This window comes from Aristolochia californica, unplaced genomic scaffold (genome assembly GCF_029961685.1).
Source record: "Aristolochia californica isolate CCGP_79_NKW_82.1479 unplaced genomic scaffold, dmAriCali1.0.hap1 SCAF_3, whole genome shotgun sequence".
Lineage (NCBI taxonomy): Eukaryota > Viridiplantae > Streptophyta > Magnoliopsida > Piperales > Aristolochiaceae > Aristolochia > Aristolochia californica.
Window position 1 is genome coordinate 7,690,216 of NW_027181992.1, and position 21,480 is coordinate 7,711,695.

At 37.2% G+C, this 21,480-nt stretch overlaps 1 protein-coding gene and 1 long non-coding RNA gene across 3 annotated transcripts; both read left to right on the forward strand.

Moving 5' to 3' along the window:
- Positions 1-1,040: 1,040 nt before the first annotated feature.
- LOC137960446 (uncharacterized) lies at positions 1,041-16,631 on the forward strand. Of its 2 annotated transcripts, none has more exons than XR_011114163.1 (5): positions 1,041-1,159; positions 2,718-3,099; positions 3,190-3,311; positions 10,387-10,627; positions 16,163-16,631. It is a non-coding gene; the product is annotated as an uncharacterized lncRNA (long non-coding RNA). The 2 variants fall into 2 exon arrangements; XR_011114162.1 differs by having other exon boundaries at positions 2,718-3,074.
- Positions 16,632-18,742: 2,111 nt separating this feature from the next.
- Positions 18,743-20,208, forward strand: LOC137959941 (protein FANTASTIC FOUR 1-like). The gene has a single exon (XM_068807366.1). It carries the CDS (start codon positions 18,999-19,001, stop codon positions 19,863-19,865), a length of 867 nt encoding a protein of 288 aa, XP_068663467.1. The 5' UTR covers positions 18,743-18,998; the 3' UTR covers positions 19,866-20,208.
- Positions 20,209-21,480: the final 1,272 nt, after the last annotated feature.

Sequence of the window (21,480 nt, forward strand, 5' to 3'; positions counted from 1 at the left end):
GCGACTGAATCTTCTTTTTAGCTTGAGGTCTTGTGTTTCCTTTGCTTGCTATTCCTCATAGATTTTGTAAATGAGTCTTGAAGGAATTGCGTTTGAAATGCTATAGATTTCAATTTTGTTAGCTTGCTTAGCTTGAGTTATCATCAAAATCTAGGATTGAATCAACCTTAAGTCAACAATTTCCCATTTTTTTATGTTGACAAAACCTAACTAGTGAATATGAAAAATTTGGACCATTGCTCAGGGTCCAAATTTTGATGATTAAATTTTCATATCTACACCTAGATACATAGAAGTATAGATACCTCAGACAAAAAATATGACAAATTTATATATGATCCATTTGGTGAAGCATGCATGGGTTTTAAAGTGACTCCCTCAATTAGCCCATGCATGACAAATGTAATGCAGAAATTTAGAGTTTTGTTCTCCCCCTTTAGATATGCTTATGTTCTCTCCCCCCCCTTTATTCATAATTAAAAAAGAAATAGAAAATTACATACATGAGATAATCGAACATATTTTTCATTAATTTCCAAAATGTGATTACATAAATCAATATAGACATCAAGTAGATATATATATACAAAAAGAATCAAAATACAAGATGTTGGTGAAAAAGCTTAGTAGCCAAAAAAGCTATTCCTCAGGTGGAGGTGGTGGTACTGATGACAGGCAAGCTAGGATAGTGTGAAGGAGTTGTTAGATCCTTGCTTGATCTGCCCGTATCTCCTTTTGGTTTTCCTTGATCTCCGCCACATCTTCTTCCAATTGGGTTAAACAGTCCAAACTAGAAGAGCTTTTCACCAAACTTCAGCTTGACGAACGTGAATTGCTCAGTTTGCTTGTGTACCGGGCTCGCCTCGAAACCAAATTTTCCAACCCATTCCCTTGTGAACCAAGTTCAAGGTGAGGACATTTCCCGTAACGTCCATCATTCTAGGCATGGTGAAGTAAGCATAGTCCAACTTCACTCCTTAGGATAATGCCCACATCTAGAATACTTCGATTTCTCGCAGTATCTCTTCCGTCATCCTAAGCTCTCTTCAGCATTGCTTTAGCGAGGATAAGAAGATGCTTGTAAATCACTGTGGATGGCTGGATCCTGTAGTGGGATGCGAGACACTGATCCTTGCCTGAAGAAGATAGCCAAGATAAGGTTCTCTTCTCTTTCTCATAATCTCTAATACCCTCGATTGGTTTCATTTATTTGCCATTTTCTTCCCAATTTCTCCTCTCCCACTTCAGCAAAGACGGTTGCTCATTGAGAGAAACTATTCTAGACCTCAGTTCTACTCTCGTATCGTTTTTCCATGATTCCCCTCCAGTGTATATATCAGTCACTGGTCTTCCCGAGTCTTCTGTATGTCATTAACAGACAGCAACCTCGTACGTAAAGACTACCTTCCCTCCAAAAAAAAACTAAAAAATTCAATGAGTAGAAGGAGCTCATTGTATGCCACTCATCCCTTCAAACGATGAGTCAGAACTTTATTTCCAGGAGGATTTAAACGCCCGGAAATAAGAGTGCCCACACGTGTTAGAATTGTGCGCTGACGATGTGCTGGCGAGAGAGGATTCTTTGAAACGATTGATTCCGCGGTATAAAAAAATGGGTTGGGATTGTCATTCTTGAGAGTGACGACAAAAGCAGTGGAAGATTATACGAGGCTGCCTGCGCTTTGAATCGGTGATCAGGGATACAGCGTATTTAGTTATTTCCGAGAGAATTGACATTGCTTCTGCAGTGGGTTCGAGTGGAGTTGTGCTATCTGACAAAGGTTGCTGTTTATCATATTGATATCATTGTTAATTTGATGTTGATTTTTTTGATAGAACGATTCCTTCAGCTGCCAAACGTAATTGCCCATGTATGAGTGACTCCATAGGTAATGTGCGAAGAAAGACAATAAACAATTTGACAGATTCTAACTTTATAACAGTTTGGTGTTCTTGGATACTTTGATGGGTAGGCAGAGATTAGAAGATGATGACAATGGCCTAAACGAAAAAAAAATGCATGATGAACCTTTTTAGTTTCCTATAGTAATTCTTAAATAAAAGACATAAAACCAGATCAATTTCTGCATCTTATATGTTCATTGTACAAGAAAAGAAACTAACATAACTAAATCTATTAGATGTCTCGTTTACATATCTGGCTACTGCACTGACCACTGAATTATAACTTTGATCTTGGTTGTTCCTGCTATTTGTGGGTTGCTATCATGAAAAAATCATGTTGGAAAGTTGGCTGCGAAAATTTGAGAGATATCTGTTCTGTTTTAGGCCACCTTGTGGGGAGCAAATTTTGGAGCTAACATATATTATGTCATGACTTATTTATTAAGACAAAGGCAACTTTTTTCACTCTCCTTACTTTACAAATCCATTTGTATAATGGAAATGCCATATCTATAAAGGTTTTGTGGCATTTACTTGTGTCTTCAGAATTGTCTACTCAAACTTCAGTGGTTAGTGTTTGATAGTTAATAGTTGCCTTTTCTTTTCGTTTTCCCACAAATCTTCCTACCATTGTTGCTAGAAATATGTTGAGAGTATCTAAACCAGAATCTGTCATTCTTCCTCTGGTAGCAAAAAATTGTTCAAAGTGCTGACTCTGCTTTAGTGCATCTCACTCTGAAGGTGCAGATTTCTTAATCGTAGAAAATGATGGAAAAAACTCTGCTAAGATGTTGGTCAATGCTATATTTCAGGATGTGAAGGTATTGGTTTTTATTGACTTGGTTGGAGACTCTGTCCCTGTTACTGATGCATCAGAATTACTACAATCAGGTGCTAGTGGGATTTTTATATTTGTGAAGCTTATGGAGATATTGAGTGATGATATTGTCAACAATTTATTTACTTCTACATATGTGGCAAATGAAAGAAGCCATGATGGACTTCTGAGCTTCAGCAGAGTTGGTTTGGCAGAGTTAGAGAGAGCATCTCATGAGAAAATGGGCTCTGTGGAGCTTAATCTATTCACAGAGAAGAAAAAGAAATTTGTAGCAGCAGAACGGTTGGTTTTGCTCGTACCCATCACTACTATCTGCAAAGCTGCATCAATGGTGATAATCTTATATCTAATACTTGGTAGTTGAAGATTCCCATCAGATGTTAGCTGTTGTTTGATTTTTTCCTGTCTGCTTTTCTCTTACTGCCATTATTCATCTGGAATGACAGATGGAGGAGGCTTCACTTCTTGAGGATGCAGTGTCTTGACTTGATGATCTGTTTTTGCTAGTTATAGTGGTAATTGTGTGTTGAACTTCAGCAAATCATCTTACACGGGCTTATAGAAATTGGTATTAGCTCTGAATTTCATAGAACTTTCTTTTATACTATCACAGTCGCATAAAGCTTTTCTTATTGAACTGATGAAACTCGCCCAAGCAATGACTTCTGCTTGTGGGCTGTTTATCCTTTGTTTATTGTTATTTTTTTTTAGTTGTTAAAGAGTATATAGGAAGAAGAAAATTCAAAATTTTGGGACTTCAATATCTGGCTCATGATTTTGGTGCCAAATGCAAGAAATTATTGAGAGAGAGAGAGAAAAGGAAAAATATAATTGACGAGTGAAAGATGACAGAGGAACAAATGATGGTGGAGATAACGCTGTAGTTGAAATCGAGGGAAAAGATGAGTTGTGAATCTTTCTCACCAGTTCAACCCCCCATAGAGGGAAATAGGAGCAATCCTGTCCAAATTTGATACCAAACCAAGATAGGAAACTCTGTCCTACTCTAATACCTAATAGCTTGTGATACACTTAAAATGAAAGCTAGAAAACCCAATGTAACTATTAATCCTATGAAATCTATGTGAAGAGAAAAAAATAGAAACAAGGACTTCTTATTTGTACATTCAGGCTAAATTAGGTGTTTCACTCCAACACTTTGTTGTGGAGAAAGACCCTGTTTAGTTAGGTATTGTAATCTTTTCCTCTTTTTAATAGCTTATACATCTTCATTAAAAAAAAAAAAAGGACTTCCTATTAGTCTGTAATTTCTAGCATGGGTTATGCTGATTTTAGCATATGGTGTCGGAACAAGTGATAAAATAATATCAGTTTTATTAGCCATTGTCAATATTGTTTGAACTCATAAAATTTCTCAAGAAAATGTCATTTTTAATAATTTTACAACAGAATGTAGTATTTTCTATCATCCTAGGTGATCAAATCATGGTCTCTTCTATTTCCAATGAGAAATATGTGAAAATCCTGTTACTCGCAAAAAAATTCTCCATTATGAGAAATCCCTCTAGACACTCTTCTGTTAGAAAGGTGCAATAATGGGTTTCTCTTTACTGTTAAGCTTCTCTACTACCATGTCTGAAACTTCCGGATCCTCAAGTGTTACAGACTACTATAACAAATTGCAAGGGTTGTTTACAGAGATAGATATATATCAGTACATAGAAATAGAATCTGCTCCAGATGTGGAAAAAAATAAAAGACATGTAGGAAAGGGTGAGAGTGTTCCAGTTCTTGTTGGGACTCAATCCTGAATTCGACCAGGTATGTGACCATGTTCTTGGTAAAGAACCCTTTCCTGGTCTTTCTGAAGCTTTTACTCTTGTTTGAGGGGTTGAAAATAAAAAAGATAAAGGGTAGTGTGACTATTGCAATAAACCTAGACATACCAGAGAATCATGCTGAAATTTTACATGGCAAACCTCCCACTTGGAAGAACAAATATGGTAGAGGTTTGCAGGAAGCTACACAAAGTTAGGGAGCAATTCATCCTAATAGTTTCAAGACAGCTTTATTCAGTAAGTAACAGTTAGAGCATCTCTATTGACTACGGAATCAATCCAAATTAATCCCAGTACCTCTGTTACTAGTTCACTTGCTTAAAAAGGTAGTTCTCCTGTTGCCCTTAACTCTTCTTTTGACCACACACTATGTATAGTTGATTCAGGTGCTAATGATCATATCATCAGTCTTTCTCATTTGTTCTTGTCCTATACTTCTTGACTGGTACTCTTAAAATGTATATTGCAGACGGATCTTTATCTCTAGTTGCAACGAAAGGTTCTATCGTTCTTTCTAAGAATCTAATGTTGCAGTATGCCTTACATGTTAGTATTTATGGGTGATTTTTTCCTTGGTAACGTAGTGCTGCCCTTAAAAGTAGTGGTTTTCTATTGCCATTAGGTTGTTGTGGCTCAATGCAAGCTCTTAATAGTTCCAAGCTAGGTTGTCTTTGCTGGAAAGATTTGCCCTTAAAAGTAGTGGTTTTCTACTGCCATTAGGTTGTTGTGGCTCAATGCAAGCTCTTAATAGTTCCAAGCTAGGTTGTCTTTGCTGGAAAGATTTGCCCTTAAAAGTAGTGGTTTTCTACTGCCATTAGGTTGTTGTGGCTCAATGCAAGCTCTTAATAGTTCCGAGCTAGGTTGTCTTTGCTGGAAAGATTTTATGTGGTTGAGAGTGTCCTACATAGTCTATTCAAGTTTTCCTACTAATTGATTTTTATCACTACTTTGTGTTCAAAGTCATATAGTGTGTTGTTTTTGAATTTTCTTATTTGTGTCACCCATATATTTTGACCTTTTTTTTCCTATGAGAGTCCTATTTGTTGTTTCTTTCAGTGTGTGTTGTCCAATTGGATGTTTTGAGGTGCTCTATTATTCAGAGGGAGTTGGAGGAAGATGAATGTTACTGGACCTAGAGTTTCTATTTTGTTTAAGCGAGGGATCATTGGCATATAGTCCCTTCCTTGACGGAGAGAAAGAATATAAGTATGCTAGTACTGATGAAGTTAATTCCAAGAACCGCCCTACAAGTGCAAGTTCAAGAGTTGAAGCTACAAAACAATGACAAGCTGCAAATCTTGAAGACCAAAATTTGTGTACTTTTTCCTTTATGCTGGGAATGGAGAGTGGTGAGACATATTTTCTAACAAGCTGAATCTATTTCTGTAGCTTGAAAGGGAGTAGTAGAAATTTTAATTAGAGTTTATTTAGTGTTGCTTATTTTCTAGGAAAGTCATTGCTTGGAGGAAATATTTTCCTAGGGTTTAAAGGGAGTATGAATGTGATTGTAATTTTGCATATTGTTTTATTTGTAAATAAGGGAAAGATGTTCTAAATTCTAAACCTCTCCCAACACTTTTCTCCTGCAAATTTCCACAACCACCTCATCGATGCCCTATGTAAAACAATCGAACTATAAAGTGGTCAAAGTCGGATTTGGAGAAACTACGAACCATGCCATTTGTATCCTTTTCCTAATATTGAATTGATAAAACAGAAGTTCTGAAGCAACCTAGAGTTTGTTTGGGCATTTGTCTAGTAGAGCAATAAGGAGCTTTTCTTCCACATCTCGAGTCTGGACGCCTGATTGCAGCTTAGAGTAGAAAAAAGCTTATGTTTCTTTACCTGAAAACTTTAGCCCGTTACTAGCAGGGTAGACAGCGAAAGTCTGAACAATGATGCTTACTGTATCTACTTTTTTTTTTTTTTTTAAATGAATCTTACTGTATCTACTTTTCAATTATGAAATCTGGATCTTGTTGCACAATACTTCCTCCAAGGGAGGAAATTTGGTTCTTTTTTTCCTACCTCAAGGATTCATAATGAAATTATTGGTCCTGCACTTTCTAAGGCTTAGGCAAATCCTGCCTGGTAGTTTTCCTTTTTTTCTTCTTCAATGACTGGTCGTTTTCCTTTTCCTGAAGGAATTTTGCACTGTGTAATTGAATATGCATTCATACTTTAAGCTGTATTTGAACTTTTGAAGCCCTGAAGATAGCCCAAGTCCTCATTGTTTTTGTTGAAGAGCAAATATGGAAGAGTCTTACATGACTCTCACAATAAGAAGTCTTACAGAGCCACAATTATTATGGAAGGAGGTCTCATAGAAGAGTTTCAGTTTAAAGGTGTTTTAGTTATGTTAGTCTTCTATTTATGTTGGGTTATTTAATTATGCTAAGACTTATCTTTAAGTGTTAGAGTTTGGGTGTAATTTGGACAAGGGTAGTTTAATTGTAATTGGATTCTACTACTTTCCTCTATTATAAATAGGGGTTCATGTACTCTGATTACAACAAGTCAATGAAGTATTTCTCTTTTCCATGAATTCAACATGGTATCAGAGCAGGTTCTATGAGTTGACTTGGTCAATCCACAGAGATAATGTGATCCTTTTCTGATCTATTATCTTTAGCAGTTTAGGTTCGTATCTATCTTTTTTCTCCCTTTTCAGTCCCTATACCCATCATTCCTAAAGTTGTTCCCGTCATCCTCACTCTGCTGCTCTTTGGCTGTTCTACGCTGGCATCGTCTTCAATCTTGTCGAAAATACTACGACAGTAATCTTGCTGAATCCTCTCCAAAATAAAGAGCCAAAGAATCTGCATTTCCTCCCACTTCAGAATACAGAGACCTGCTGAATTAACAAGATTTTCTGTTGTCTGGAAGATTATCCCGCTGGCATCTTCACTCAGGAGCTTCGGCGAGGAACCAGCAAACCTACAAGCACTCTACCATGTGAGCAGGTTCGTGATTTCTGCCGTCATTCTGAGTTATTGAATCTGATTTATCTGCCGAAGATCTTTTGTTCGCTGGATTATTTCCCCCGCCGAAAACTTTGGCAAATAACCATCCAAGAATCTTATACTAGCTGGTTTATTTCCTTCGTCGAAACCTTCAGTAAATACCCATGATTTATTATCTTTGGGAAATAATTGGCTGGGTTGTTGTCTCTGGTCTCCCGCTCTGTTCGGCACCGTGAGGAAGACGATGACTATTGCGAAATTACATGTTTTCTAAGTTAGGAAACTTATTTAATCCAGTGCTAGTTCTGTCATCCTGGACCAGACCTTGCCGGGTCAACCCATCAAACCAGTGACCCACCAGACTCATTCTGTTTGCTTGGGTTAATGTAGCAGGTCGGACCAACTCAGACTGAGTCAACCCGGTCCGGGTCAACCTGACTCCGTCCACTTATTTTCTGCCTCGCTTATACGGGTTCGGGTCACAAGGTTTATTCTTATTTTCCTGCGACTCGACTATATTGATTTGATATCTTACTCAGTTCGACTTGGTTCTCTATCTCCGACTAGATTATTATCTTGGATTATTACTCGGTTCCAACGTACTATTTGGTGCAACTTCCTTATTTACTGATGGACTCACTACGGACTATTTCATGTGTCCTTATTACTCTTAAGGACTTTCATTATTTAACAGTTATCTACTGCTATATTACTGCAAATTTGGTACATATTATTTGGGCATTGGCCCATTTCAGCTGTTGGTATTGTGTCTCTTTGATTGAGACGTTATTTCTGAAGAAGAACTCCTCAGTTGCTTGCCTTAGGTTTATTATTTGCTGACTATTGTTGGCATTGGTTCATCTGATACGGAATTTGAATTTCTTAGAAAAATATAGCACATGGTGGCCTCAACATTTGCTCTTCTATTTTTCCCATTACCCATTTGTTATTTGGTAGCCCTTCTCCTACCATCTTTTATTTGATTCTCACATACCCCTTTGGGCCAACCTTTTGTGTGTTGCTTCAATTGGTTTACCTTTATACACACACACACACACACACACACATATATGTACATATAGGTGTTTTAAGTCCATTGAGACTTTTTATATGTACCCGTGGGTCTTTCATCTCCGTCTTGTGAATGACAAACATTACCCACTTATCACCCATTTCTACCTTTGAGAATCGGTGCCTGGGTTGGGACATTATGATGGAGGAGCTTATTACTACACATATGTTATTTGGTTCAAGCTGGGATCATTGTCATTACCTCCCAGCTTGAGGGGGAGAAGTACAAGAAAGAGGTATTTTATTCCATATGTTATGGTAAGTTTTATGTGACCAAAATATTCAAGAAAGGGGGAGCACACAAGACAGTTTTTCATCTATGAAGAATTGTATTTGTCAAGAATTTTTTTCAGCAAAAGAAAATTGAAGACCAAGAATCATTTTCATTGCAAGCTGAAGTTATAAACTCCACCTTGAGGGGGATTGTCGAATAGCATATGGAAGAGTCTTATATGACTCTCACAATAAGAAGTCTTACAGAGCCACAATTATTATGGAAGGAGGTCTCATAGAAGAGTGTAAGTTTAAAGGTGTTTTAGTTATGTTAGTCTTCTATTTATGTTGAGTTATTTAATTATGCAAGGACTTATCTTTAAGTGTTAGAGTTTGGGTGTAATTGGGACAAGGGTAGTTTAATTGTAATTAGACTCTACTACTTTCCTCTATTATAAATAGGGGTTCATGTACTCTGATTATAACAAGTCAATGAAGTATTTATCTTTTCCATAAATTCAACAATTTTTAACTCTTTTGGATCAAGGAATTTGTTCTAAAAAAATAAAAGAAGTTTAAGGAGTGCATAATTCTAGATTATTCTCGAAAAGAGAATTTCTTTTAATAAATGTATGATTCCATTAATTTGTGACCGACTGTAGGTATAGATTTGCAATTTTAAGTGCTTACAAATATCTTTTCTAAAATTTAAAAACTTATCTTTACTTACAAATGGGACTTAGCTGATGAGAGGTTTTTAAATAAAGTAATGGTAGTTTATAATTTTTAAAATAAACCTTAAAAGGAGGCTGATATTGTTATTTTGTGTTTCCTTTGATTGCTTTTGCACTCTGTCTAGGCAATATTTTAAACGAGTCATTATCGTATGGAGAAACATATAATCTTAGTCCTCTTCTGGAAATAAGTCATATTTACGTCATCTTTTAGGATTCATTGAAACATATTTGGCAAGAACCCAAAAATAATCATATATTGTAAATATAATATATTGTGAATAATGAAATATAAATACTACTTATTTTAATGTTTTAAATGCAAATAATAATAGTAGCAGCTAAATCTGAAGTCAGAATAACTATCAGAATAGCTAATAACAACAACTATATACTGCATGAGGATATACCATCACTGTTTCAGAAATTTCACCTAGCATGTAAACCCTCTAATGGGGTTTGTAGGAGCTTCCTTTGAGCTGGTACAGACCAAACTTGAAGATTGCTCATAAGATACTAGGAATGGTTCAAAAATAAATAAAAGTACTAAGAGTAATAAGAAATAGTAAATTCTTAAGGCACTCTAGAGTCTGGGGGGACCTTTCAATTTTAATTAGTGCAGTGTCAGAGATTTACATTTTGTGGCAAATTGAATTCTCAATGCTCTGGAAGATTTCATTGCTTATGTTACATAACTTATTGTTAAAATTCTTACATGATGCCAGAAATGTCAAAATGTTTCCAAGTTTGATGGTGCTTTCACTGTATGCTTAGTGTCCTTAATTTTGTATCATATGTTGAGTGCTAAAATAGTTTTTATTCAAGCTAAGCTTGTTCTTGAATTTTTTTGGTTTTCGTTGCAGTCTGTCAATTTCGGAGGCTACTACAGGTATATTTGACATGGTTAGAATCTAGTAACAATCGTGAAGCAAGGCATTCCCAGGAATCTTTTACAAAAAGATGGGGGACTTTAAACTCACAAAAAGTGGTCACTTCAGAATCCTATGCATTGTTAAAGGGAGGAGCTGGACTTAGCTTGAAAGTGCTAGAAGATTTCAGTGCTAATGCTGCTGCAAGACTTTTGAACAAGAAACTCATGAAGTGGTAAGTCTCGACTCTAGAGTTGCAAGTACTATTGATTATCTTCTGATATTCACAATTGGTGCATTATGCTTCTGTTTCTCCTATCTGCTTGTCAAATAATTTTATTCTTTTGTTTTCTTGCACTTTTTCCATCTAAAAGTTTTGACTCATTTGATGTCCTGAGTCTATGGCCAACATCGACGATGACAGCATAACAACTGCCCCCTCCTCCTCCTTTTTTAATTAAAAAATAGCTTGCTTAACCGTTGAACTGTGAGAACTAGTCCAGCCAGACCGACCTCACCCCTACCCCATCTTTGATTACACCATATTAATTGAGGCAGCAAACTGATTCTTTATTTCATTACAAAAAAATTGGAATACATCAAAAGCCCCAAACTTCTTCTTAAGAAGAAAAATCTAAGTACACCTACTAAATTCATCAATAAATGAAATAAAATACCTATGACCAAATTGACTAGTTATGGGACAAGGACCCTAGACATCTGAATGTACAATCTAAAAAAGTTTACTTGTCTGATGGGGGGAGACTAGAAATTAACTCCTATAATGCTTGCCCAACTAACACAACTCGCACCGAAAAGAAATGCTGGAAGGAATTTCTGAAAATACTGAATTAATTTTGCTGGGGATGGATGACCTAATCCTAGATGCCACTACAAAAGTGAGTCTGTTGAGTGTAGCACACGCAAAGTATTATTTGGTAGGTGGCTCTCCAAATAAGATAATCCTCTTTTTCATAAGTGGAACCAATTGTCTTCCTTGTCACGAGATCCTGAAAGACACAATGAGTAGGATAAAATGTTAGTAAACAGTTCATTGACTTTGCTACCTGACTAATAGACAATAGATTCAAAGGAAACTTAAGGACAAGGAAGGTTGACTGAGGTGATATGAAACATGCTAGAGTGACAGTACGCACTCCCTGAACTAATAAAATAGACCATCTCCAAGATTGACATGCTTTATATTCAAGACTCCTTCAAGTCAGAGAACAAAGACGACATACTTGACATATGTTTAGTAGCCTGTGAATTGAGAATTTTGGATGGTGATGGACGTACATGGAAAACTGACATACCTGAACTGGTCCCGGTGGTAGTAGGAATAGAAGCATGAGCCATAGATGCAGAAGATGTAGCAATGGAGATCTATGCCATATGATGTGCAATTTGTTGTTGTTGTTGAATTAATTGTTGCATTCAATCTGGGGCTCCTGGTGTAATAGATGTTCCAACATCAGACACATTCCCACTGCCATCATGAGTAGTTGAGTTAGCCCATGTGGGGTTTCCAAATTTAACCCAACATCTATCTAAGTTATGATTGGTGCATCCACAATGGACACACTTCCTCTCAGATTTACCATCACCATGGCCTCTACCTCTACCTCTGCTAGTACTTGTACAACATCTAGAGGAGTCTACTCAACTTGATACAGTATCTGAGGTAGTAAGAGCAGTAGCTTCACCCAACTTAGCATCTTTACTCGCCTTGGCTACTATTGTTTCTGCAGCTTTCATAATCTTGTTAGTAGAGGGTAAAGCAGGAATCTCATAAGAAGCTAGTACCTTGGCCTTGGTTCCATCAAATTCAGCACCTAAACCATTGAGAAACTTTGCTAACAATAACTAATTTTATTGCTTTCTCAATTCTCATTCATCTGTAGTAAATGGATGATACACATTGATTTCCTGCCAAGTCCTTAGAAAAGCCCTATAATATTTTGTGATTGTCTTATTTCCCCTTTTCAATCCAAAGAAGTCTGTGTATAATTCATTTACTCGTGAAAGATTGTTCTCCTAAGCATATAGAGACTCTAAAGACACCCTCATAGCCTTTGCAATCTCACAGTTCATTACCTTATTCAATAGTGTAGAATCAATACTATTGACAATCATCATCAACGGAACTAGAGGATCATCTCGAATAAACTTTGTTTTCTTTCTAGCCTTCAAGTACATTTCAATTGATTTGGCCCAATTAAGATAGTTTGACCCCATTGATTTCTCATAAGTAATAGTAATTGTGTCCTTTACATCAGATCCTAAAAATTCCCTAGATGGGGTATATACACCTGAATCTGTGCATAATAGTAATATGTATAGCATCACAAATCAAACAGACAACACTTCCAGAATAGTTCCAAGTATAGGACCAATGTGGGTCCTACCTCACAAAATTAGGATTAAGGCAAAACTAGGATGTGTGCACTTCAAACAACTCTAATTAGTGCATAAGCTTCAATTTTCAAGAGAATAATATCAATACTAAATTTCTTGAAAAGAGAAATACTTCACTAACTTGTTATAATTTGAGTACAATGAACTTCTATTTACCATAGAGGAAACCAGTAGTATTCAATTACAATTAGACTACCCTTGTTCTAGTTACACCCAAAGTTAAACACTAAAAGATAAGTCCTAGAACAATTGAATAACTAAACATAAATAGAAGACTAACATAACTAAAACATCTTTAACTGAGACTCTTCTATGAGATCTCCTTCCATGAGACTCATGTTAGACTCCCTAATATTAATTATGGCTCTGTAAGACTTCATACTGAGAGTCATGTAAGACTCTTCTATACTTGCTCTTCAACACTCCCCTCAAGTTGGAGTTTATAACTTCAGCTTGTAATGAGAAAGATTCTTGTCTTTAATTTTCTTTTGCTGAAAAAAATTCTTCATACATGCAAAAACTTCATCTTTTGTTTTTCTCCTTTCTTGAATATTTTGGTTGTCACATCAAAATTATCACATGTGGAACAAAGTACCTCTTTCTTATACTTCTTCTTTTACTTTGGCCTCCTCGAGTTGGGGATAAAAAAGACAGAGAGACCTAGTTTGGAAAAAAAACACAATATGGGAGAAGAAAATCACTCCTAGCCGTACGACAAAGTTCCATACACTAGGCAAAACGGTCATAGTCTAAAACACACTTCACTCAATTTTAAAGGCAAAAAAATGGTCAAACTTTAGGGTACAACGAAATGACTACTCACTTTTTAAGGATAGCTCAAACACAAATCACCTCTTGGTGAAGAATAAAAGACTTGACTCGAGCTGGATGTTGGGCACAGTCCTATACTCTCTGAAGTGATGAAAACACAAGACAGTAAACTGAAGAAATACTAGCTAGAGGAAAACAACTTTAACTAGAAGAAGGCGATTATGTAATACTCATACTTCTAGACGAATCTGAAATGTGACTTGTAGAACTTAATAAATTTGACCAAGTATAAATTTTTTGGGGTGACCACAATTTTTTGGAGTTGACGATGTGAAAAATACATAACCAAGTAACAAAAACGCAAAATTTTAAAACAACATTGAAGTAGGATATTGCATAGTTTGAACGAGCACATCATGGAATGAATAAGTCTAACCAAAACTCTTTGATTAGAAGAAAACTTTGGCTAGAAAACTAAGAATCTAGGAGAAAAGGAAATTCAATTCAAGTCAATGCATGGAAAATAATATGAGAGAAAAAAGGAAATGAGAGATTTTCGGCAGAATTGACCTTTGGTACTTTTGATATTGATATCTCTCAAAATATAGTTCAGAAACTAGACTCAAAGAGCTTTAATTTGACATAAAAAAATGTTGTTCTTGAATCTATTATGACCACTTAATTTGTTTTGTTCTATAGCATGACTTGTTGACTTTAATGAGAATATCTCCTTCCATATAGTTCAAATTGACATGCAAGTTGATCCTTCCAAAACTAGACTTTGATATCTTTTATTGAAGTATAAATTTCTTCATAAAATATACTTCTTTTGAGGGAAAAAAATCTAATAGATTTCGGACTCTGCACTTTGGTTGAATGATTACTCTTTCTTCTTTAGCCAACATGACCATTAACTCTTTTGATATTGATTTCTCCCTCTAGAAAAATCAGATTGAGAATTGGTTTGTTGGGTTAGAAAATAGACTTACAAATATTTCTTTTGAAATATAATTCTCCATATAAAGTCTGATTCTTGATGGCATAAAACGCCTCCAAAATTGAAGTTTTCTATTGCTGCTCGAACCTCTCTTATTGTCTGACTTGTGTTACTTCAAATATCAATTTCTCTTTGTAGAAAACGTCAATTGCCAAATTCATTTTGCATTGGAAAGTAAATTCAAAGATCTTTCCATCAATATATAATTCACAATATGAAAAGTTTAATATGAAGGTGCAAATTCCAAGGAAACGATGGATACTGGGACAGGAAAGAAAGAAATAGGTAAAAAACGAACCTAAACTACTAGAGATGATAAACCAAAAAAGGATCACATTATTTGTGTGGGTTGACTGAATTAACTCACAAAACCCGCTTTGATACCATGTTGAATTTTTTTGAAAAGAGAAATATTTTACTAACTTGTTATAATTTGAGTATAATGAGCTTCTATTTATAATAGAGAAAACAAGTAGTATCCAATTACAATTAAACTACCCTTGCCCCATTTATACCCAAAGTTTATCACTACAAGTCCTAGATTAATTGAACAATTAAACATAAATAAAAAACTAATATAACTAAAACATTGTTAACTGAGACTTTTCTGTGAGACCTTCCATGAGACTCACGTTAGACTCCCTGATATTAATTATGGTTCTGTGAGACTTCTTACTGATAGTCATATAAGACTTTTCCATACCTGCTATTCAACAATCAAATAACCCTTAATTAGGGCTGATGTTAGCCTATAGGATGATGATGCAGGCAATGGTGTAGGGATAGTTGATGCACATCCCAAAGAGACTCAAAGAAACCCTTTAGGGCAATTAAATCATAAGAGATCACTCAATGATCCATAAAACCAATAACCTTGGGGTTATGACAGAGAAAAAAGAGAAAAAATTGAGTTTTTACCAACCAGTAATCGAAAAACTTGATAAATCCTCTTATGAGAGATCACCCCCTTCAAAAAATGATGAATATTGATAGAAGACGCTCCCAAATACAATCTATTGCTTTGTTACAATGTGAAAACTAAAAATAGTAGAGTAGAAGAGAGAAGAGAAGGAAGAGAGAGAGGAGAGAAGCTCAAATTAGAGCTCATTGAGGGTCGTGCACGACCCCCTCTCTATTCAATTAAGAGGGCTTTTGGTCAATTACAAAAATACTCCAATTTACACATTTTTTATCTCCTTATATCTCCCATTCTACATGTCCTGTGTACATGAAAATTGAACCATAGACATAATTCAACATAAGGAACAATATTACATTGAAAAGTAAAATCTACCGATGAGGTGAAATGACCAAAATACCCCTGGATGGATTTTCTAACAGCAATATTAGTAACATACTGGGGACAAATTTACTAGTTTGAATGTGAGACTTGAGGTTATTGCTTGATAAGCTTATCTTACAGTAGAAACTCAGCTACAATAATATCAGAAAATTATTGGCGTTTGAGCAGGACTGGATTTTCAGTATGTCACTTTAATTTTTTCTTAGAAATACTAACTGATCAGGCCTTCTGTTTTTAATAGGCTACTGACAGTATCATATTTTCCTGTGGTGCTTGATAAGGTAAAAAGGGTAGCAGATTCATTGGCACGTGAACTCAAAGAAGCCATGCTCACGATTTCGCACATGCTGTTGACAATCTGCAACGCTTTGTTGAATTCATTGCCTGACCATATCAGGATGCAGCGCAAGATAAACTGAACTATCTTTTGGACGTTCAAGAAGAGTTATCAAATGTTGATAAGAAAATAAACCTCCATCCTGTTTGAAGCATTCATCACTGTAAGAGATGAAGAGTGCTGGAGGCTTCTGCGGCTTAGTTATTCTCTTTGAGAGGCTTGTATATTATTGTTCTGATTGCATTGGTTTTCTCCACTTTTGGTCCAGTCGGTTGTGCATCGGGGACTAAAATGTTGCTTGTGTCAAAGTATATAAAATACGTATATATATAGGCTGATGGTTTGATTCCTTTTGTTGATCTCCTGAAAGCCTTGGAAGTGTCAGTCTAGCTCGGTTGATGATGCCTACAAACCAGTTGTTCATAAATGTTTTAAGTACAAATACTTCATGCGGCAACGCGCAGGTGAAATACCAAATTTGGTTAGTCATCATATTTCTCTTTGCAAAGACGGTACAGATGAAGTGGAATAAAGTATCCTCAACTCAGCCATTCCAGAAAAGTAGTCGAAAATCAGCATTGCAGATTAAAGAACATAAAGCAGGTGACTTCACTACTCTCACTTCCAACTCAACCTCAAGTGTTAGTATGATGGGAAGTAGGGAGCTTTTCATAGTCGGTTGGAGTTAAAACTTTGAGATTATTGATGAGATCAGCCATTAGCAACATGGCAAGTCCTCATGGTGTTTTTACGTTGGGCTTTCCTTTCTTATACCTGAGGTAAGAAAAGTTGGCACCAGCATAAGATGGTCAAAAAGGCGGAGTGAGGATCGCACTAGTTTAAACATGTTTGCTTCTGTAAGCCATCAAAGTGGATTCCTCAAAAGTCTTCTCAACAACAGTCTTAAAAGAAAGGAAGAAGAATCAGGGGCACAGACAATCTAGCTTTGCTTACTAAAGAAAATTTCCACTTTTCATTGATTTCTGTTTGGCCTACGGAAATATGAAAAGATGGGTCACAAATTTAGGTTGGGATTTTCTTTCAAGTGGGGGACATGGGCACAAATTCTCAGTCACCCCCACCATGAAAGCCTCTTTCTGGTGCCTTTCAAATTTCTTTTTGTAGGGCTCATGTCCTTGTAGTGTCCCTCTCTAAAGCATGTGTGCTGGCTGATAAGCTTTTGGACCACCTAAAAATCCTTTCCCAGATAGCTTACTCCAGGTTTGCCTACTTTTAAAAAAAAAAAAAAAAAAAAAATCAAGTATGGAGTAAACTTTTATCTGGAACCTCTTCGCCATTAGAGAGGACAAACAACTTGCATATCAGACTGATGATACTGAAGCTGACCGTACCAACAACAACCAGAGCATTTAAAGAAACGGGTTCAAATTTTTGGAGGGTTTCTCCGCATCTTCTGTCTCCCTCGAATTAGATCCATGAAAGCAAACACGGTAAATGGATTGCTGTCTTTCAGCTAATAATTGATAATCAAATGAAGACGATTGGAAGAATGTTTGTGATTCCTTTTATGTGCTTGAAACCAGATGAGAGGGGAAACGGGCAAATAAAGCGAAACGGTAGTGTGGTCGGTGTACTCGGCCACTGTAAGCAAGTGTGGGGCGGACAAAGCAAAAGCAGTGCTGTGTTCTTTGTGTCTAAACATACCTCTATTTAACATTTCTGGTTTCTACCCTCTTTTTACGCAACAAAGAAATATTAATCAATCAATCAATGACGGCAAGGCAGAGAATCCGCCGCTTCTAGAAGAAGAAAGAGGAGATATTGTTTACTGTTGGGTGGATTTGCCCGACGAAAGTGAAGAGCCAAGTGACAACACTCGCCAATTGCCATGGACAATGGTTAACGAGTATCAAGTGTGTACTGCTTACTGCTTGTTGGTGGGTTTCGCTACTGAAAACAACAATACCGATTTACTCGCCCTGATCAAATTAACGGATCAGTTCTTGGATCAAGAAGGGAGGAGAGATTGCGAGCTTTGTATGGAAGGAAGAATGGGTGATTTGGGATGGATGGGGGTGATGGCAGGCTGAGTTGGCTTGCGGCTAAAGGTGAAGAGGTATGCAGAAAAATCGCTTTCAAGAAATATACGGAGGATCCATGGTTTTCTGTTGGTTTTCATTTGGAAAGGAAAGAGAGAGAGAATAGGAAAGCAAGGCTCTTTCCCTTTTTGTACCCAGTAAACAGCCCTTTTCCGTTTCCTTGTCTGCTTTATTTTGTTTTTCTTTCCCTGACAATTTATGTTAACGAGAAAATGCCGTAAGAAGACGAAGGAAAAAAGGAAAGCCTTTTCTTCGTTTTTTCTTTTCGTCGTTCTGAATTGAAATCTGTTTCCTTTTTAGGAATTATAATTTCTGTATTTGAGAGACTGTAGCAGAATCAGAGGTTGTCTAATTTTAGTGGCGTGAAAGGGCCCCTCCCCCCTCCTCGCATCCGCTCCTATGCACCAAGTCTATAAACGCAACTTTTTTCCCACTACAAATTGCCCTCCCCTGCTTCACTTCTCTCTCATGTTCTCAGTTTCAATCCCCGTTTGTTTCTCATCCTGTTTTCCCTCTGTAACCCACGAGGCCTTCTCTTTTCTCTTCTCCATCGTTTCCCTCTGCAACTCTCCATCTCTCCTCACTGAAAAAACTGACAACCTACGTTCTTCTTGCATTTACATCCTTATAATAGCAGCCTGATTGTTTTCAGTAACACCCTCCAGATTCGCTTCCTGTACTAGGGTCGTCCTTCTTCCTCAGTAACTCACCATAGCCACCATGTCTAGCACAGTGTGGCAAGCTCTGCAGTCGTGTGTTGAACCTCAAGGTTCCCCCTGGGAACCCAAACCCGGGGAAAGCTTGTACGTACACCTACCCAAACGCTCCTTGAGCGCCAGAAGCCTGGAGTTATGCACTGAGAATTTGGGCTGCGAGACGGGCAGCCACGATTTTTCTTCGTCCGATGACGATGATTACGAAGACGATCGAGAGGACATGAATAAGAGGAGTTTGTCGCATTCTCCAAGGGTCAGGTACTCGCCTCGACCATCACGAAGTTGGAGCTTCAACTCGAGGAGGATTAGCTCCTCTAACGACACCAGTCGGAATTTCCCGCCTCCACTGACGTCCATCAGTGGTGAGGACGGCATTCGGATGAGCTCTCATCGAGAGGGCGGGAGATTGGTTCTTAAAGCAGTTAATGCCCCTTCTCCCCACACTTATTTACAAGCGGAAAGAAGTGACGGCCGACTCACTCTTCGCTTTATCCGTCATCCTTCTTTCCACGCCAAACCCGGACAAGAAGTGGAAGGTAATGTCGCTGACAAACAAGAGGAAGACAACGTTGTTGGAAAACCAGTTGGGAGCAATGTTGTTCAGAAATCGGCAGAAAGACATATCGTTGAAGCAGAAAAAGAAGACGAAGCCGAAGAAGCAAATCCCGGAGAAAAAGAAGAAGACGAAGATGCAGATATTAATGGGTTCCAATTGGGCTGCGGTGATGAGAGAAGCACCTTATTCGGTGAGAACAATGGTGGTTCCGATGTCGGCATAATTGAGAAGTTCAAAAGGCCAAGCAGGTGTAAGGAAGGTGGGCATGGAAACAAGCGATTCCCCTGGGAACTGTTCTGGGTTGCCACTTCTTAATTAAATATCTCTCTACCCCTCGAGCTGCTTCCTTAATTTCCGATTTCTAGCCATCTGGGCTTGGATTGATTGCGCTTTTATATCTCATCCTCTCTGTCCTAAATTCCTAATGTTAGTTAATATGGTTATATTGCTCAGAGTAGAGCCTGCCTGAGATCCTTCTGGAGTCCTCTGCCCCTTTCTTACATGTATGATGTACCGCCTGATCTCCTTTTTTTTTAACCGAGGCTTATTACCGTTTACAGTTTACAGAAAAGAGCATGAGTCCTGTTTTTGATCTCTGCTATTCTCACTGAAATGAACTGTTAGCACTGTTGAAGCGGCCTAAAAGCTGATAGTGACTCTCTTTTAAAATGTTGAGAAATTTCTGATTGATGGAAGAACGATGAACTTCAAACTACACAAGTGCTCCATCCAAACATTCATCTCCCATATCTCTGAATTGACAGCAAAAACAGTAAATGGAATCCCACGACAGCAATTCAAGCATAACCAAGTGTTGTTATAGATTTTGTTTGGGAGAAGAGAAATATAAAAGGATAAGGGGAATCGACATCCAGTCGTGTTGTGAAGATTCATCTCCTTGAATTCATGGTAAAGATTAAACGCAGAAGAGAAGGAGAAGAAAGAAAACGAAATAAAAATCACATGCTGAAAAGAAATCGTGGAGAAAACGTACCTTCCATATCCACTTGACAATCGCCTCTTGCAGAAATGTCTCTCTCACCCTATCATCAGAGCCACTTTAGACGACTCCTTCCGTGCATTTTTCATGTGGCTTTCTCGTCATAAGCAAGCTTATGACATCTGAGTCTCACGCGTAATGGTCTCTCACACAACCCCCGCCCAAGCATTAAAAAGGGCAACAAAGAAGTCGTACGGAGCGCACGGATGACAGGGCCCACCTACACGGATCACAACCAAATCCGTGGACCCTCCATCTCCGGACATATCACTTCGAACCCTAAAAACATAATAATGATTAATTATTATTATACTAAAAAATTAAATTTTTTTAAATTTTTTTATTAACTATTTTATGAAATAATAATGATTAAATTCTATTTTTAAAAAAAAAAAGCTACTTAGTATCTAATTTGATAAGACTTAAAGGTTTAGGTAAGAGACAGGGAGGAGTGGAGGGAGTGGGGACCCTAACGACTTAGAAACAACTACCATACGTACAAATACGAAGGATAATAGGAAAAAGAGGAGACAGAGTGGAGGGAGTGGGGACCCTAGAACGTCAGTAAGGTAAGGACTTGGAAACAACTACCATACGTACATACGAAGGATAATAGGAAAAAAAAGAGGAGGAGAGGAGGCATCGTGGATTGTGGTCATCCATTCACGTATAGGTATCATTGTGTCTCCACTTGCCTTTTTTTCTTATCTCTTTTCTACTTTCAAAATACCTTACACTTAAATTATTCAATTTTTAGTGTATTATAAGAATGAGAGACATTGTGATCCTTTTGTTCTTTGACTCCCCCCTAAACAAAGGGAAAGAGATTCCACAACCTGTTCCCTTGTCCCTCCAATCGACTTTTGATCACAGTTTAAGCCACTATTAGGATTATAATTAATGAGCGTCTAATTGTGAAAACATAGTCAA

Excerpts from the sequence above, each read along its gene's own strand:
- LOC137959941 (XM_068807366.1), top strand. The coding sequence starts at position 18,999 with ATGTCTAGCACAGTGTGGCAAGCTCTGCAGTCGTGTGTTGAACCTCAA.